The sequence below is a fragment of the Paracoccidioides brasiliensis genome (genome assembly GCF_000150735.1).
Source record: "Paracoccidioides brasiliensis Pb18 unplaced genomic scaffold supercont2.2, whole genome shotgun sequence".
NCBI lineage: Eukaryota > Fungi > Ascomycota > Eurotiomycetes > Onygenales > Ajellomycetaceae > Paracoccidioides > Paracoccidioides brasiliensis.
Genome location: NW_011371359.1, coordinates 1,076,752 through 1,096,788, shown reverse-complemented (window position 1 = coordinate 1,096,788; position 20,037 = coordinate 1,076,752). Strand labels below are relative to the sequence as shown.

The 20,037-nt window shown below is 38.5% G+C and overlaps 3 protein-coding genes across 3 annotated transcripts; 1 reads left to right on the top strand and 2 right to left on the bottom strand.

The window, feature by feature from the left end:
- Positions 1 to 1,631: 1,631 nt before the first annotated feature.
- Positions 1,632 to 3,638, bottom strand: PADG_01536 (glutamine synthetase; the record flags this gene model as incomplete). Its single annotated transcript, XM_010758650.1, has 7 exons — positions 1,632 to 1,649; positions 1,728 to 2,149; positions 2,224 to 2,728; positions 2,814 to 2,906; positions 3,056 to 3,091; positions 3,192 to 3,270; positions 3,490 to 3,638. 7 exons carry the CDS (start codon positions 3,636 to 3,638, stop codon positions 1,632 to 1,634), a joined length of 1,302 nt encoding a protein of 433 aa, XP_010756952.1.
- Positions 3,639 to 14,934: 11,296 nt separating this feature from the next.
- Positions 14,935 to 17,267, bottom strand: PADG_01534 (uncharacterized protein; the record flags this gene model as incomplete). Its single annotated transcript, XM_010758649.1, has 2 exons — positions 14,935 to 15,552; positions 15,639 to 17,267. The coding sequence occupies 2 exons, from the start codon at positions 17,265 to 17,267 to the stop codon at positions 14,935 to 14,937; spliced, it is 2,247 nt and encodes a 748-aa protein (XP_010756951.1).
- Positions 17,268 to 17,850: 583 nt separating this feature from the next.
- PADG_01533 (uncharacterized protein) lies at positions 17,851 to 18,808 on the top strand (the record flags this gene model as incomplete). The annotated part of the gene is made up of 5 exons (XM_010759190.1): positions 17,851 to 17,946; positions 18,031 to 18,458; positions 18,513 to 18,583; positions 18,655 to 18,685; positions 18,739 to 18,808. The coding sequence occupies 5 exons, from the start codon at positions 17,851 to 17,853 to the stop codon at positions 18,806 to 18,808; spliced, it is 696 nt and encodes a 231-aa protein (XP_010757492.1).
- Positions 18,809 to 20,037: the final 1,229 nt, after the last annotated feature.

Here is a 20,037-nt window from a genome sequence, read left to right as displayed (position 1 = left end):
GTACCCAGTGTTAACTTCACATGAAGAATCGTAACAAAAAGCAGAAGAGTTGGCAAGTTAATCGAACCGACTTTTTGCACGCCCGTGCAGTGGAATGCGGGAAGTTAGCCCGTTCATGTGCTCTCTCGCCCCCCTTTTCCATTCCTCTATTGTGATGGATAGGGTGGTTGAACTCTCCAGACCTCATCCACCTGAAGAGGTTTCACATGGGCTCTGTTACATTTTCCCCAAGATACACTACCCCCAGCTTTGCCTGCCAGAGGGTTGGATTTAAAGAGTCTCATTGTGAAGTCTTTTGGAACTTTGGACTTTTTGTTGGCATGTGGTTGGCCCTTAGTTAAGCTAATGTTTAACTAATAATAACAACTTGACCCTCGGGAACCAAGACCAACAGGACCCATGGATGGACTGGACTTCAGATCACTAGCATATGCATAAAATAACCTCTCTCAAAATGGGTTGATTGCTCTTGAAGAAATCTCTTTCCTCCATGCCCTGCTGAGCTGTATGAGCTTGCAAATATACGTACTTCCCAAGCATTTGGGGCAGAGATTGTTCTTTTGGTCTTCGGTTCATCGATTGAGGTCCCCCACGGCCCTCGCCTCTGCGCCCTTCTATCAACATGTGAGAGAAGAGGAACTTGGCATAACTTTTTAGTCTATGCATGCGAGGGGTTTTGGGTGAACCAAAAAGTAAGATAGATCTATGGGAGCCAATGGCGGATTTGGGAGATGTATGATAGTTTCCAATCAAGATGGTATAAGAGTGCTGTTGGTGCATAAGAATCCTGCATTGTATACCTCCCTAGATAGGTATTTATATAATAACTTAACAGCCGAAGGCTACCTTGTAGTATAGAGAGGAAATACATATGATTTATCTTTGAAGTATTCTGTATAAATATTCTGTTATTGGATTTTTTTTTTTTTTTTTTCACACACACCAGATATGACTATTGAGTGTAGTTTACATCCCTGTTTTTTTGCCAAAGGCATCAAATGACAATATAAATATCGTTAAAGGTATTATTAGCTATTATCAATGAGACCAAACGACTCAGGCCAACAGGCAAACAGGCAAGTAAAACAGGGGCAGCAGAATTACGCAGTGAAGACATCAACATTAACAGAACAAAAGAAAAAGCATGACTTGAGAGAGACAGCCAGTACTAGAGTGAGTCTATATTAACAGAAAGAAAGAGAAGAATAGAAACAACATTAGAGACCCCAAAACACACGAGAAACAATGCCGTTATTATCGAATCAACGATGGCGTTTGATGATGCGAACCTGGAAGAGACGGGACAAATGGAACAGATCATTGTCATCAACATCATACGATCATAGTTTAACCCCACGAAGGACGAATGTGCAATTAGGGATAAGGGGGATCGTAAGGGGAAAAAGACTGCCTGTATATATGATGTAGGACTTCGCGTTGGTTTGGGGGACATGAAGACAACGATCTTTCTGTCAGGCGGGGAAAACGAGTGAGATGCATCTTTAGCCTCATCTTTACTTGTCCAAGCTGCTGGATATCAAACACCTCATCCCTCCAAACACCCATGTTCGACGCCTGAGGGTATAAAAGAGCGCATGTAAATACGAAATAGAAAACGCATTCAAACCCATCTATGAAGCGCCACAGAGCTACAGGGAAGAATAACATGTTAGTAACCGTAAACCACCACCACCACTTACTATCTTGAGCAAGAAGAGAAAACTTACAGTTTCAACAATAATCCCGGTAATCTGATACGGATCCGCATTAGACGCAGGTCTTCGATCCTCGAAGTATCCCTTGCCGTCCTTCGCGACCTGGCGTGGGATGCGAACGCTGCCACCACGGTCTGCAACACCATAGGTGAATCGATCAATGCTACCCGTCTCATGGCGGCCAGTCAGACGGTCTTCGTTGCCCTCACCGTAGACGGCAATGTGTTCTGAGTGGCGGGATTCGAGCTTCTTCATCGCGGCCTCAATGACCTTCATGCCACCTTCAGAACGCATGGCTTCCGTGGAGACATTGGAGTGCAGGCCAGCTCCGTTCCAGTCACCGGGGATTGGCTTGGGGGCAAATGAGATTATGGCTCCGAATTCTTCGGCGACGCGGGAGAGAAGGAAGCGGGACATCCAGAGCTGGTCACCGACTGTGATTGCAATGGGTTAGATGTATATAATTTTTCTTAAGGTCACCATATGCAAAATGCATGCATGTACTTACGGGTGATGCCTTCACAGGGCCCAACCTGATACTCCCACTGAGCTGGCATGACCTCTGCGTTGATACCAGAGATTTTGATACCAGCATATAGACAGGCTTTGTAATGCGACTCGACGATGTCACGGCAATGGACTTTGCCAGTGCCAACACCGCAGTAGTATGGGCCCTGAGCTCCAGGGAAACCACCCTTGGGCCAGCCGTATGGCCACCCGTCAGGGCCTAGGAGGGTGTATTCCTGTTCTAGGCCAAACCAAAAATGTTCGTGGGCGTGAGTGCGCATCAGCTTGGAAGCCTCGTGGCGGTAGTTGAATTTGTTAGGGGAGCCGTCCGAATCCCAGGTTTCGCAGAGGACGAGGATATTGTCGCCGCGGCGGAAAGGGTCTGGGAACATGGCAACGGGTCGCAGGTAAACGTCTGAGTTTTCACCGGGGGCCTGGCCTGTAGACGAGCCGTCGAAGTTCCATTCTGGAAGCTCCTCAACTGACTTGACCGGGCCGTTAAGGGTCTGTGTTTGTTCGCAATGGACATGTTAGAACTTCCTTCCATGCACTGCACCTGTGCTGTCTCGTGGGGGGTGGGTGGAGTCGTACCTTTGTTTTTGATCGGACGCCACTTGAAGCATCAATCCAGACATACTCCGCCAGGACATGGCCCCGCTGGTCAAGGCTCATATACTTCATGAGCTATAAACAGCAATAGAGAAGAGAAAATCCATCAGTCAAACTTCCTGTTGCGAATTGAAACGCGGTCCTCACACCCGTGCAATATTGGGGGGAGCTAGAGGAGCGAAAAATGACAAAGTGAGTCAAGGGTAGAGGGCAGGGAAACGTACATTCTCCGTGTTGGAGAGATGTGATGGCTTAAAACCCTAAATCACATACTGTTTGTTAGCCGATGCTTCTCTTCTATAGCACTGCCGGCCCAACAGAGAGGAGTGGTAGACGGGAGGGCGCGTGAAGGCAACCTACCATGTCTAGAATGAGTGCGGTGTGTTGCTTCAGAGAAGGGTGGCGACGGGCAAGAGATGCGCGCAGAAAGAGAATTGAGCTGTTATAGGAGATTGATGGCGATGACGATAAAGAGAAGTTTGAGAGGAGGAGTTCGAAGATGGATTTGGCGTGAAGAGGGGTTGACTTTGAATGAAGAGCAGGGAGGGAGGAAGAGGAAGAAATAAAAAAAGCGGAAGTGGGAGGCGAAGAAGTTATTCAACCTGCTTTACTTTATTTCTTTCTGGGGGTGGGGTGGCATGTGCGTGTATTTTGGCACCCGTCCAGTAATGTATCGTCATGTATCGTCCTGCTGATACCGTATCGGTATCGTTTCCCTTTCCGTCCCGACAGCTGAGCCACTGGAAACGAGGCCCCAATCGTGGCGGTGCGATCACCCAAAGTCCCAGGGTCAAACCTCGCACTCATTATAAGATGCTTGAACTCCCCAGGGGTTTTCAGGAAGAACATTACTGTCCTTCTTTCGAAAACTCCACTATTTTTGGTTCCTTTCCTTTTCCAGAAGAGTATTTTCGTACAAATATATTTTTGACACAGGATTTTTGTCGTTCGAACTAACTAACTTTTGCGTGGTGTGTATTGTTGGTCTTAGCGCAACTTGGCACTGGGCAGTTCCAGAATCACCGTATTATTACCGTGGCGGTATGTCACCGAATCGATATCGCGTAGCACATAAAACCGTTATCGCAATTAAAAACCAAAAAAAATTAATAATAATAATAATAATAATAATAATTATCAATAATCACAATGACTATTCTGTAGTAACCAAAAAGCTTCGGAGGGTTGTTATCTCTAACGTTATGTTGCATCAATCACCCCGCGCATGAGAGGATGGGAGGCTTTCAATTGCCGAACCAACGAGGATCTACGATGTTCCTGTGTACGGCTGTTCGATTGATATGCCTGTGCAAATCTACATGACAGCGCGGGTTCAACACAATCCCCCGTTACTAAGGTACCTGGGCACTGATTGGGTATTTTCCTCTTCTCTTGGCTAGCCAAAAAGAGTCCCTTTGGGGAACGAAGCTCGCTCGCTTCCTTGCCCCAACACCCAACTTGCCGCCCTTCGGTTAACTCCCACACAGATATTCGGATTTGGCGTGGCCGAGAAATACTTTCTTGGATATATGCCGACTTGCTTGGACCTGGAATGACTTCGGAATATCAGAGTGTAAATTGTCTTCGTCTATCAAAACCCGAAGAAACAGACTCGATTCCAAGAAGATTCGGGTTCCAGGAATAATACAACAGCGGGGAGAATTCTGTACAGTAGTCGGGTGTAGCCGGGATGTCGCCGGAAACTAATCTTCGGGACGTGGCAATTGCAACCCGTATTTACCAGATATTTCACGTGCAACGAGCTGCATCTTCTGTGCGTAAACTATACTTGTTGGGGGCAGTTATTTTCACAATTTGTACTCGACCCGAGACGATGATGTCATGGAATCAGCCGAATGTACGGTATTGGAAACCAGTTCGTTCTCACAGGCCTCAGGAGTCTTTTTACACCTAACTAAACATGAACTCAGTCTTGATGTAACTAACTGTTCAATCGTTGTCATCAATGCTTACTTCAGCCTTGCCTTATAGTACTTGCGCAGAATGATGCAACCATGTTCAGTTCTTTTAGTAATAGGTCATGGATAATTTATCTGCTTGTCCCCTTCAGCCCTGACAGGCTTGTTTATTAAACGAGTGTTAATTTGTATGAGGGACATGCCAAATACAGTAATAATTCCTCTCCTTTACTTCGTATTTCCAACATCTGATGGCTCAGCCTGCCAGGGTCTGGAACAAGTGGGCCCCTGGCACACCCGACATTGCCCGCCCTTGGAGACAATCCGCCCAACCGACAATCGCTGACAATATGATACTTTAGCCAGCCTATTCCAATTGAAGGTCGTTTTGGTTAGTATGATGTTATATTACGGGAGGGGGTTCATGTGGAATATTGTACTGCAGCTTGCTGTGTCTGATATTTACGGGTTGCTGCTGATAATATCCCAACTGTGTTTTTACACCAGAGCAGGTAACTTAGTTATTAACTATAACTAATGATGGCAGCAAATCATCGACCCCGGACACGCCTGTCAAGGGTATGAAAATGGCTCAACCCGCTCCGGAAAAAACGTAGGTTAACAAAATCTGGGGTTACGGTTGAAACGTATCACCTCATCCAAATTTAAAATAAACAATCCATATACGCTTCATATAATTACGCCACGTTGTTACTACTGCAATCTCTATTCAACGTCATCGCCCTCAACACCAGGGGTAGGTTAGGATTTGGGATTGGGGATAGTTAAGTGGTAAATGGTCTAGATATGTGATAAAATCGCTATCGTCAAGAGCATATGGAGATGTATGTAATTTTAATGAGGGCATGTCATGATTTATACAGCATCTTTAAACCGCGCCGAATATTTTTAGGGCAAGGGTTTAAAACCACGTTCAGATTAGTTATCTGTATTCGCCCACAGAACAACCTTAAATGAGCAGACCTAGGTATTGTATATATATACACCTGAATAGTCACAGCATAGCGTTATCGTCTTTGACATTGATCAATGACAAATTGACATATATCATCTCTTATCTGATGAAGATATATAACTTTTTCTGTTCCCCTCCATGGTTCGAACCCTTCAGGCTAAAAGTCTCTCCCGGCGAAAGAAACTTAGCTCCCGTGCCGCAGAAAATCGCGCACAAGAACGTCCTGATTTGTAAAAGTCCTCCGAGAGCCCCGTACTACCCTCCAACCGTCGTGTTTGTCGTAGAGCATACATACTTTGAAAGGCGGGGGGGATGTAAAGATAAGGGGGTTGGGGGTTGTGGTAACAGGGGTAACTCTGGATATCAATTCTCCGCTCGCATAGTAACTAGCTCCCCAGAAGAAAAACCATATGAGATGGAGAGAGGGAGGTGGGAAACATCACTTCACCCCACCGCATATCAAACCCCTCTCTCTCTGTGGTTATCCCCAATCCCACTAATGATTCAAACGTCTGCGTAAGGTCAAAAGTCTCAAGGTTGACCTTCCGATTCCCAAATATAGTAGTTGGTATATAAACGTGTTTCAGCAAACCTGAGCCATCGAAGAACGAGCAAACTCAAATGAAATTACACCCGAGTCAAAATAACAGCAGGAGTACTGAACCGAAATTTACAAACGAAACCAATTCCTACACATCAAAATACATCAAATCTCCCATCTAATCAAACAGCAGAGAAATGAAGAGCCTGCCTTTGGAGCTGAGAACGGTTAAAAACATTTCCGCCTTAGGCTCTAGCCCACAGAAGTAGGCCGGCTTCTTATTTGCTGATGCTGCGTACCTTATCAGCAAGAAACCAGGGGGGCCAGGAAGGAGGAGGGCCTCGAACGGAGGGCTGTTGTTCTTTTTTTTGGGTGCGCTGAACAAGCTTATCGGAGGGGGTTGATTGGCTGATTGAAAGCTGGGGGCTAGGGCTTTAAGGAAAACAAACCCGTTCCCTCGACAGATTGGCCTCTGCGACAGTTCAACTCCGCAAAAGCATTGGTAAACCCCCCCACGGAATTTTATTCTGCTTGGAATGGTCAGAAAAGCAGAGAGGGTTGCCGATACTTGTTGCATTCCGGTTAACTACTGTATATGTACGGAGTATGTTGAGGCGCATACTCTATCGGCATGAACATGCTACCCTCTCCAACACAGGTTCAAACGGTTGAACAGAAGGCCGGGTGTTGACTAGCTCCAACAGCCGCTTCAATACGTAAACTGCTGCCGCGCGGGGGTGAGTTGGGCAACCCTTGCGCGTCGGAGGTACTAAAGATGATGATGCATAGAAACGCTGCCGGGCGCAGAACGCGGTCGGAGCGTTGCCACTCTGTAAGAATGAGTGATGAAGATAGAGCGTCACTTCATTGTATTGACTTATTTTCTAATTTTCAAACTGTAAGTTTTTTATTCAGCTCCTTCAGATCTAAGAATCATCATCTTCTTGTTGCAAAGACTTTTTCATTAAGAAAGTCAATTTCATCAATGATATATATATATATTCTCTGAGAGAATATTATTTTTTGACACTCTTTTCAGTTTAAATTGTTCAAGCATAAGTTTGAATAATTTTTACTTTCATTTGTTTCTTCCCTACACCTGTAATGGAGAGTGATATGAAGTTGTGTTGAACCATCCCCTCGCCCGTGAATGTTGCCAGAATTAGCGTGGTTTCAGTTGGGGTAAAATGTGGACAGGCAACTAGAATGGCTTGGCCAATAGAATCCCAATATATTTTATATGGGTGGTCTATTGGCTCATTCACACTCACCTGGAAACCTTCTCTCTTCGACCACATGAAACTCATATAGCTCTTTAACATCAGCTAACCCATGGAATCCCCCATCCCCTACCGGGAAAGACGCTGGTAAATCCCTTAGTCTGTTATAGAATGGATATTCATTTTACTTTGACTAGGTCAATTAGGCCCTTCTAAAACCCCTCAAAAACGCAAACGGAAGCAGGAAGAAGTCATAGCTGATGTGATATTGAGCAAGGAACTGACCATTCACATCAATTCCATATGCCATGATAGAGATTTATTCATATGTCTGACCCTCAGCAGTCTCAAAAGGAAAGGAAAGATGGAATAAGCTTGGACCTTTGGTCTCTAGCTCTCATACTGCTGGTACTATTACTTCTGGTTTCAATCTTTCTTTGGATGAGATGATTATTCGCATCTTGGGTGGAAGCCTACACACCTATGCGGGGGATTCAAATTCGATATCAATATCTACGGGGAATTCCAACCCCCCTTGTCAACTAGCTATTCAGCCCGCTGAGGAATCAATCAGCAAGGAGGTCCCACTCTATTTAGTTAATATGGACAACTACTTCACCTCAGTTCCTCTGTTCAACCATCTTCATGATCGCGGCTTTGGAGCTTGTGGAACTACTAGACTCAAACACTTCTACCTCTACTAGTTGAACTACGCGAGCATTCAATCTCCAAGAAGATTCCCTGGAATGCTCTATGTGATATACCTCAAGATAAAGTTCTCTGTCTAGGCTGGCAAGACAATAATATGGTATTAGCATTGACTATCATTCATCCTCATATGACATCTTTGTTATTCGAGAGTAAAAATGGCCAGCTAAGATCTCAACCCCATGAAACTGAGGCTAGAAAATTCTTTGAAGATCTTCCAGTCAAGGGATTGCCAATTCCTCTGATTATTGACTATAATCATAGTATGAATGGAATTGACCTAGCAAATCAGTATAGGGAATCCTACGAGACTCATAGAACTACCTATCATAACTGGTTTCCCATATTATACTGGATCTTGGATACCGCAGTTATCAATGCTTATAAGCTTCAATATCTTTGTATGAGGCAGCAAGTGGTCACAGCTAGTCAGCTGCTCAAGCATATAAGCTCAGAAGGAGCTCTATCAGCAACTCTTTGTCTTTGCCAGCTCAACCCATGATCTGCCATCTGAACAGCTGAAATCTTTACTGAATCACAAGCAATTTCATTGCCAAAGAGCCTAGTTTGTGGATGGTGCCAGTATAAAAGACTCGATGTTGGGAGGAATACTATGAGGAACTCAAGTCTCATATTACCTAACTAGGCTAGCTAGAAATGAGGTTCAATAAATTACCAATTACCAAAAATACCAAATATTACCTATATAAATCAATACTCTTAGGTAAAATATACTCCAATGAAACCGCGCTAATTCTAACTTTTACGGCCGAGGGGTAAAACCCATACGGAGGGACGAAACGAGTTACTAATTCTAGACCTGAAATAGTTTGGTTTTAGTTCAGAAATGGTGGCAATGTATGTGTGAGGAAGGCTTATATCTAGTTAAGTTTCACAATCAAATTCATTTAATGAAGTCAGTTGACATATCTGTGTTTTTTATAAATTTGAAAATTTTAATATTAAAAATGAAAAAATATAAATATTATTAAAATTATTATATTATAATTTTTTAATATAATATAAAAAATTATAATATAAAATAATAAAATAAAAATAATTATTAAAATAATTTATAATTATAATATTTATAATTAAAAACTTAAATATTATTATAATAAATATATTATTAAATATATTTCTAATACTGTTTAGTAAAATAAAAAAGTAAATTTATTAAAATTTTTAAAAATATAAGTAAAAATATTATATAATTTAAAATAAAAAATAATTATTAATTATATATTATTTTATTATATTATTTTTTATTTAAAAATTTTTTTAATAAATTATTCAATAAATCAGCAGTAGTAACAGTAACTATATATTAATTATAATTATATTTTTTAAAATTAATTATATATTAAATAATTATATTTTATTTATTAAACTAAAAATTTTTAAAGATAATTATATATATTATAATATCTTATTTATTTAAACTTTTACTATAACTTATTATCTTTTTTGATGATATCTGATAACAATTAATTGAGAATTTTATATAAAAAATTAAGTTTTTAATGATTGATAAGATAATTATAAAAGAAGTTAAATAAATAAACTTAATTAATTAAAAATTTAAATAAATATATATTAATAATTTTAATATATTATAAATAAATTATCAATTTTTTAAATAGTAAGTTAGCTATCTATTTATATAAAAAATTTTATTAAATTTTATTATATATAATATGATAAGATATTACTATATTTGATTAAAAATAAAAATATTTTTTAAATATTATTGATAATATAATTTCTATAATCTTTTATAGTAATAATCTATATAATTATAATATATAAAAATAAAAAAATAAAAATATATTTAAAAAGATAATAATATTAAAAAGATATGATAAAAATTTATAATTATAATATTAAAGTAAATTTAAATAAAAAATATTATAAATTTTAGAAAATATAATATAATTTTTTATTTTAAACTTAACTAAATTGTAAAATTAAATAATTATTAAATTAAAATTTTTCATATAATTTATATAGATATTTTTTATATCTATTGATAGATTTTAATAATATAATTAATTATATTATATATATTATATTATAATAAAGTTTCTTTTTTAGATAATTTAATTAATTATTTAAACTTTAACTATATTTTTCTTAATTATTAGAGCTTTATTTTAAGTTATAAACATATAAGCTTACTTTTTTACATATTATTTTATTTAATTATAACTTTTAATTTTTTAATTTTTTATTAAAATAATAGTATTATATATAATTAATTGATATTTCTTATCTAATTAAATTAAATTTCTTAATAATAATTATTTATTTTTAATTTTTTATTATTTTATATATTTTTTAGAATTAGTTATCATCTCATTATTAGTTAATTTGTTATATTATTTTATAAAAATATATATATAAATCTTAAAAACTAACTATTATTTATAAGAAATTTTCAACTTTTTAATTAAACTTTTTTAAAATTTATTAACTTTTATTATTAATTTATAAAAATTTTTCATATAATATATAATTATAAATAAGTATAAATTAAAAAGTTTTATAATTTTTTTAAAAAAATAAGATAAATATAATTTTTAAAATATTAAAATAAATATTTATAATTATACTTATTTTATTTATATTTAATTCTAATTAATAGATAATTTATACTATTGATTAAAATTAAATATATTTTTTTAAAACTCAGTTAATTTTTTTTTAAATTTAATTCAAGAATATTTTTATTTAAAAGTTTTTATTAAATTTGATTATTTTTTAATTTTTTAAGATTTAGATAAATTTAAAAAATATAATTAATAAAAATAATTTTTTTCAAAAAAAGTAAATAGATAATTATCAATATTTTTTATTATTAATCTAGAATATTTAATTTAAATAATATAAAAACTAAATAAAAAAATATTAAAATTTAGATAATAATTTTAAATTAAAAATTTTTATCTGCTTATTATTTATTATGAAAATTTATATTTTACATATATTAAAACTTTGTCAATTTTTAAAGCTCTGTCAATTTTTATTTTCTTTAAACTTATTAAGTATTTTCTCATACTGCTCTTATCAAAGTTCACTTAGATCTGATAAAATATTATCTGTGACGAATATTTGATCTAAAGTTTCTCTATCTAATCTCTGTAGAATAGACTTAAGGTTGGAACTAGCCGAGTATAGTCAAGAATAAAGGAAAGCTAGAACTAAGTTTATACCTACAAGATATTTCATGGAGTTGAGCTTTAACTCTTCAATAATTCTAACAGAACTCAGTTAAAATTTAAAAATAAGTTTAATTGAATCTTTAACTTGAATTTGATTAAGCTTTAGAAGAGAAAATGTTATAGTAAAACCTGCAGATTTCTCTTAGAATGTTAGTTTTTGTAACGGGCTAGCCACTGAGAACAGCTAATAACTAACGCGTGTGAAAACAGAAGGAATCGTTAGAGGAAGACAGGTCATGTAGAGGATTGAGCTTCCTTTTTATAGGGAGCGGAGCTTCGGCATGAAGATGACTGGACTAGTGCATTTGTAATAGGGGCGATACGGATGGGGGCGATACGAATAGGGTAGAGGCGCCGCCTCGTTGGCGCCATTCGATAGTGTCTCGATAGCGCGAAGGCGTAGCCTGAGTATCGTGGGCTCTTATATTTTTTCTCATTTCTTTTCAACAAATAAGAAAAAAGTTACTTACATTTAAATTTTTTCTCTGATAATAAAATAGTTACTGATTTTATATCTATTTTTGAGTTTGAGCTATATACTAGTTGTGTATGGAAAATTTCTTTGTTATAGATAAAATCAATCAGTTTTTAATAATTTCTCTTCAAGAAGTAATTATAAAGATTCCATTAGTTTACTTTAAAAAACTGTTTTTAGTTTACTAGATTCTTTTGAAAATCTAGTCTATATAGCTTTCTGAATTCATCAAATAGAAGCCATTGAAAAAAAAAACATTTTAAAAAAAATTAAATAAAAAACATGGAAAAAAAAATCTCGGGCCTTAAAATATATAAATGAATGAATTCATAATGTAACAGGTGAATACAGCCTAGCACTTCCATATAGATCAGAGAGGAAGAAGGATAATCCGGGTGTCAATGAGAGAAAGAAGAATAATCAGGTTGTAGACTGTTTTGATTACGAAAGGCTATCAACCAGCGTTAGCCCATTACAGTCACTGCTGAAGAATGAAACAAGAGAGAGATCAAGCATATGAGCTACACTTGTAAACAGAGTGAGCACTTCACAGGTACGTGTCCCAAGGGCAAAAAGGATAAGAATGGAGATGGCACTTCTTCAAAGAACACCTTCTTTCTCACCAATGTGTCAATCAAGAATCAAGAGAAAGATTGACAATTTGAATGACTCTAAGTGCATGTCACAATAGAACTTACTATGCCTAGTGAACTGCATGAGGTACAAGTGCCTAGTTGAACATGGAACAGACATCAATTTCATATCCCACTTCTATGCACTGTTGTGAGAGAGGAAAATGATAGACGCTTCTGGCAGGGCAAAGTTCCCAGATGGGTTGATGCGTCGTTGTTTTGGTATTATACAGGCAAGATACATACGTCATCACTGATTCAGAAGGACCTTCTTGGAGTGGCGGCTTGTTGCTTAACACTGTCAATGTGGTGGATGAGAACCTCATCCAGGAGCTTCTGTGATTACAGGAGCATAACCCCATCATTGATTGAGTCACCCGGGTGTGGTGGTACCGGCTCACTGACGCGCGAGTTGCTATTGAGGCCTCTGAAGGATTCCAGAAGAATAACGGGGTAGAGAGTGAGATATCATTATTCTACGTGGCTGATGGCTTGAGGACAGGGTGTCGCCGCGGTGGCACCACTCCTGTGTCTATGATCATGAAAAGGGGATAAAGGTTGGAGATCTGCAACCTTACAAGGGCAAGACCCTGGCTGAATACCATGCCTTATATTAAGCCCTTGAGCGGAAGTTCCGCCTCAACCTGAATCGATTCAATACCCATGAGGATCAGGAGTGTATGAATGCAACACTGACGTGGGAGGTATTCAAAACCTTCTTCCTTGAACAGATCGAAGATCACTGCAACCGTGACTTTACAGCAGTGATACAGTTTATTTTTTATTTTTAATCTTTTTCCTCATCAGCAGGATGATGAAACCCTTTCAGACTTCCATCGAGGTTTGAAGATTTCTGGTAAGAATTGTCAACTGATGAAAATCAGTTGAAAACCTAGCTCTAACTTGCTAAATTACTTCCGAGGGTCGAGCTAGTCAACCTAGCTTCTCGCATCTTCCATCGAAAAGAGAAAGAAGATAAGAAAGCTCCGAAGAAGGAGAATAGTTCTTCACCCCACAGGGGTCGACAGCGACGTCACGTTGGATTCGTCATATGGGAAGCCGAATGGGCGGGCTTGACTAGTTACGAAAGCAGACGAGTGTATGTCTATAAATAGAAGAGACAACTAAGAATTGAGAGTAGAAGTGATTATATGGAGAATTTGTATATGTATTTCAGTAACTCTGATATATTGAGAATGAATCACTGATTCTCTGAACAGCAGGTCAGATAACTATCTATATAGAGCTTCTATTAATCTCTCATTCATTATGAAATATGATGAGATGCTGCTCTATCTGATTAGAAGAAGTTGAGATGTTTTCTTGATGTTGTCAGCGGTATAGTTCTTATGATATTCTACAAAGACAATCATCTTATATAAAAGCAAAGTATGAACTTCATTATCTCAATGTCATAACAGGTAGTAAAGCAGTGACACTCAGTGATCTTATTCTTATGATGTAGAAGAGAGAGCAGCATCATAAGTATTTTGACAAAATCTTATGATTATGATAATTAAATACATAATCATTAAGAATTTTAATAATTATTATCATCTACATATATTATTTGAAATTTATAATATTTTGTATTATAGCTAACTTTAATTTAATAAGCTATTAAAGATATATTTTTCTTATAAAAAATTTCTGGCGAATGAGTTTCTAAAATCATATAAAAAATAATAAGATAAAATAAAAAAAAGAAGTAAATAATATATTAATATATGTAGATACTACTGAGAATATCTAATTTAATAAAAAAAATTCATTCAAATATAAAAATATATATTTATTTTAAGATATATAAATTCTTACTACTATTATTAAATTACTAAATCATTTTTTGAAGAATTTGATTAGCAATTCTCTGAATAAGAAAGAATGATATAACTAATTAAATAATCAATATTTAATTAATAATTTTATTATAATTACACTGAATTATATTATTAGATTATTTTTTAATTATCTACTTTGATTATCTACTTTGACTTATATAAAACTCTTCATATTCATCTTTTATCTTCTTTTTCTTCTCTCTAATGAATTCATTTTTAATATATTAAAAGTATTGGAGCTGTATTCAATAGTATACTCATTATATTTATAAATAATAAAGAATTTAATATGAAAAACCTTATTTATATTAATATTTTATAAATTTTAAATAATATTTTTAGTTGTTTTAAATTATCTGTAGATATTTAGAAAAATGCTTTTTATATTTAATTTAATAGTTATATTAATATAATTTTATTATCTATTTTTTTAAAAAAAATATTTTACAATTTTAAATATTTATTAAAAAGTTTACCTTATCTTTTAAATTAAAGATTTTCATGCTCAACTTTCTCAATATTTAAATTGTAATAGTTGACATTTAGATCTGCGGAATGACTAGAAAATATTTAGTGTTTCTGTTTCCGCATCCATTTCAACGCCCATTCTACCAGCAACCCTAGATCTTCCGAAGTCTGGAGCACCTTTGCAAGCTTTTCACTGAGCTTCCATAAGTTCCCTTGAGAAGCAGGGGTGTTCGGTTGCTTCTTGTTATTGTCCCGATTACATATTCCAGAAACCCCTGAGACTGTGATATTACCATTGGGCCCGATATCAACATTAATTGTGACCGTCTTTGGATTGTCAATTGCATTGGGACCCTCGTTTGGCGCGTTAAATAATAGCATTAAAGATGGTGGTGATGAAATTGGTGTTCGTAAGGAGATATCTATTTTCTTATCATTGATTATGGTAGGGATGTTGGAAGGCATAGCAAATGGAGAAGCAGTACCGGTATGTTGATCACTCCCCTGTATCGAATCGCCGTGGAGCATTGAATCAAGTCTGGATACCGTGGGACTTATATTGCTAATTAGTGTGACGTCGGACTTACCTGTATGCGTCGTGGAGGGGGGATTCATGGGGTTGGCGGAGTGACATTTGTCGGGAGCGCCTATGTCGTTGGTTGGAGTGGTGGTAAATGCTTTTTGAAGAAGGCTAGAGAGCAGTGCATATTGCCGCAAGATCTAAACATGGCTGTGAGAAGTCTGACATGGAAGATTGGTAGATTACAAAGAAATTAAAAATGCGCAAAATGCTTGCATCCACTCACAGGAAGAATATCAGCCAACTGCCGTGGATGAGAAAACGGTAGGTCACGAATGGTCCGTCCAACGATATGCTCGAAGGGGTGGAAAGTGTAGGTATGTATGTGCTTTTCAGGATGACCGTTGGCGTCAAAGCCGTAAACAACCTTTTTATGGATTCTTTCGTTGGATACTGGGTAACCACTTTCACTGCTACTTAATTCTGGCGAAAAGTTATTCGGCAGGGGCACCACAAGCCCATCGTATGTAGCAGGTTTGGGCTCGGGTGGTATGTTCATTCCGAGCAGCCTGTATATCTCCGCCGCTGCAATTATAGGAATGTCAATCGGGGGCTCCAACCGTGCAACGAAGCGTCGGTTCGGTGTTGTAGTGCCTAAGGCTGTAGAATTAAGAGAAACGTCATTCGGGTTACTAACGAGAGTGGCTGGAGGATCGATCCAGTTAATTAACAGAATGTCAGTGTCGTTTTCGTTCACTGCGGAAGAAGATTCCCCTGAATCCATAGTCGTAAATAACTGGGACGCGACCCATTCTTTTGACACTCTCAATGATGGATAACCTTCCTCACACTCAATCATTGTGCTCCAGGTTTTGCGCTTCTCCCGATCAGATGATGAAACTTTGTCGTCTGTAGAGAATTGATCTATACTCATTGCGTCCGCGATATTCCTCTGTTGTGAGTCTAGCGTCCTTCTTTGTTCAACCCAATACCGAATACTCAAGCCAATTCTTCTGTCCTGATGGAGGGCGGGCTGTCCCACGTGTCCTGTGCAAACGTGCTCCCAATGGCCCTTCCCTGGGTATCGTTGTATTTCGCCTTGCCATATTCGGTTTAAACTTTCGTACAATCCTTCCACTGCTTCAAAGCAATTGACATCCCGACTTAGTTGATCCAACTTGGCTAATCTATGCAAATTTGCATGGAAAGCGTCGATCTTTTTCCAAGGCTTTTCTTCAGGATTTCCTGCAGTTTGGATCAAGTCCCGTTTTAGAACCGCAGTGGCCCCCACCCTTCTTTCTCCCTCCACCCCACTGGGGGTAGTATACTTCAGGCTGACATCCTTAACATTCTCCGTCCCATCTTCAAACTGGATCTCCAAGTCCACAAAATTCCCAGCAATATTTAGATCGTTGTCTTGCCACATGCATTCGAACCCTTCGAACTTCCCCAGCCTCTCCACACCTTCGCGACATACTCCACGTCCAGAAACACGCGTTCTGAGAACTCGAATCACTTCTTCCATCCGTCGAGTTTTCTCTACATCGGTGTCCCTTGGACCTCCCATGCCTAAATTCGACATCCCCGTTGAATGGATGCCACTCCCGTTGATTCCAGGTCCAGCCAACGGATCATTCCCTGCAGGAGATGGTGAGATGCCACCTAAGCCAAGAGCTAACAATGCTGATGGTGAGCTGAATATAGTAGGATCATCCAATGATACTGGAGCGGCCATTGGGGTCAGATATTGGTGAGAGGAAACACTTGGCTGATGGCCATGACCGGAAACGGAAGGTGTTTTAATGGACGGGGACTTGTGAGAAAGAGGGCGACCCATAGGCACCGCCGATGGGTAAGGCGATGATGTTGGGTGAGGCGTCTGCCCAGGGTTCTGCTTGGATGAAGGAGTAGCCATTGGTGAAATGTCCGTTCAATATGTTGGTTGCAAGGGAGATGCTCCCACCCAACGAATGTTTGAGTGGGTATGGCTGCACCACACTTTATGGAAGGTGTCCGTATATTGTCAATAGGGAGTCACAGGCAGCTGTAGGACAGACTACAGATACAAAGCCCAAGCTCGATTCACTCTCAAAGAGTATAGGTCCTAAGCAGCTGCAGAGAGGAAGCATCAACGCAGTGAAATTTTGGGGTATTTATAAAGCTCAGCCAGTGCCGAAACCATTCTACGAAACCATTTTTAGGTCTTCAGCAGAAATAGGGATGCGCAAAGAGCTATTGATGTCTTGTGCACCCTTAACCATTTGTTGATCTTTGATGATGTTGAAAGATAATCGGTTTGTTACGAGGCGAGTTCTTACTCCAAGGAAAGCTGGAAGCTTTTGCCAGAATGAACGCATCAATAGTCACGTGCTCTCCGCCCTGGCAAATGTTTCCCCAAGCTTTGAACCTCGAAATATAAACACCATTCATCAAATCGAGTCTATATACCTACCTAACTCCAGATACAGCGTCAACACGACGTGTAAATTATATCAATTATGTCCACTATTATGTGTGGCGCTCACCGTGCGTTGATAAATCCAATACGTCTTCACTTTCGGTCTTTGACGACCCTCCAGGGAAATCCACATATTGTATGTCGATATTAACCCAAATTCCCAAGCATCCGTTGGAAGACATGATATACTGAGAATACGGACTCTAATTTGTCTCTGAAGTTTGTTTTTCCAACTGAAAGATCCCTGAATGGGTACATTCTGTCTCTTTTACCAACAGATCCTCCCAACCCCGAGCTTGCAATCGGTGTAACTTCCAAACTGCCACCCACCACCGATTCCTTTAAAGAGAACCCGGCATTCCTAAAGACTCTCCAATCGGTTATTTCAGAACATGCACATGAGGATCCTGACGTAATATCACAGGGGCAAGTCATGGCTTTCACTTCTGGAGCAAATATCGACTCCGGAGGCATGGTTTTCTCCTCCGAAACAAGACATAGCTTCCGGCGAGGTCCTGGTGCTGCTGGTTTAAGAGAAAATTCTACCAGCGGCCCAAATGTTAAAGATAGTCCAAGTCCTGGTGGCAGGGGTGGTTGGATACACATTTCAGATACCAGAAATCCTCCAGAGTATGGCAGGATCGCTTGGTAGGACATGCAGCGCAATACCTATCTCGTCTTGTCGCATTAATTATTTTATAGGCCAGAGGATATATTTGGCAGTCTGGAAATTGATGCGAATGGAAATATTGAAGGAAATTACCAGCCCAGCGGTATGTGAAGGAATCTTGTCTGGAGATTACTTTGTTTCAGCAAAGCGGTTTTCACTAAGTCGCAGTTTTAGGAACCTACCGAATTATCACGCGGAATGGAATGTAAGTAATACTACTTCGTGAAATAAAATATTGATGACTGAAATTGCGTGCAGCCTCGGTCTAAGTACATACCTCCGCGAGAAGCTCATTCAACGTCTTCGTTCAGCGGAAAGCAATTCTTAAGGCCACTGGCTACTACATATGAGGCAATTCTACTCCTGTTTATGTATAACTGCTTCGCTCGAAATTTATATGCTCTGCATGACACATTGCCAGTCTCCCTTTTGACGAGCCTCTCCATGCTGGCAGTTTGAAGCTTTTACCTTATCCTTTCTGGGTAATATTCCTGAGATTGCATATGGACCCATGCCCAGGCCGGAGAAAAGGCAACAGTTTGGATTCCTGCTATGATGGTTACATATATACTAAGAGAAGAGGAAGGCAAATGCAATGGAAGAGGATGTTAAGATGAGGAGGTAACGAAAGAATATTGCCCCCAAAATTCGAAGAGGGCAAGTGGTATGGGATCTCTATACCGAGAATGAAACTAAATCCGATACCATTTCTAATCCCTAATAAACTATGTAAAGAGAAACAGATGAAAGCATTAAAAATGAAGAACAAACGCATTCAAAGACGGCGAGAATAAACCATGCAGCCCCGTTCTCTTGCTCGTGGGAATTAGGCATCGTCCAGCTGAACAGACTTTCATATTAGAGTAGCCATGACTTGGCAGATCAACCTCAATTTTCTGCTTCCAACTCTGTTTTGAGAGTCCTATGGTCCCCTACAATTCGGGCCTTTCACGGGACGAGCTTCATACGCCGTAAACTTTTCGCATTCTGGATAGCAGTGGACGTGGAGGAAGGGTAGGATCTGATGTCCGACAACCGCACAACCACACATCAACAAGGATTATGCAGAGTGTATATAGGATGACTACGGCTGGGCCGGAGTATTCAGATTGATGGGTGGAAAATAAAAATGAAGCGAGGTAGCTAGTTCTTTGAAGGATTAGAGGAAATTGTTTGCAAATTTGAAGGATGGATGATGATTTCTTGATGGAGAGTTGCAAGATAGATGGAGAGCCACCTAGTTTATATAATGCCTAGAGAGGCATTTGGTTATTAGACATTGATGAACACAAGTGAAATGTGAATCACAGATTTAGTTCGAACACTTAAAATTCAATGAAGGAAAAGTTTAGGGGATTATCGATGTGAATAGAGTTCGGGGCATAATTACAGAACGAAGACAGACAAACAAAAATGGAAACTCGAAAAAGGGAGTAGGTGAATACATCAACAAGCCTTCAAAAGTGAGATGTGGGGATGAATCACCGTCAGTTTTGAAATTTGGATTTTATCTCTTGTTTTAGTGACTGCAAGCTTCTACATTCTGTGCTGTCTGCC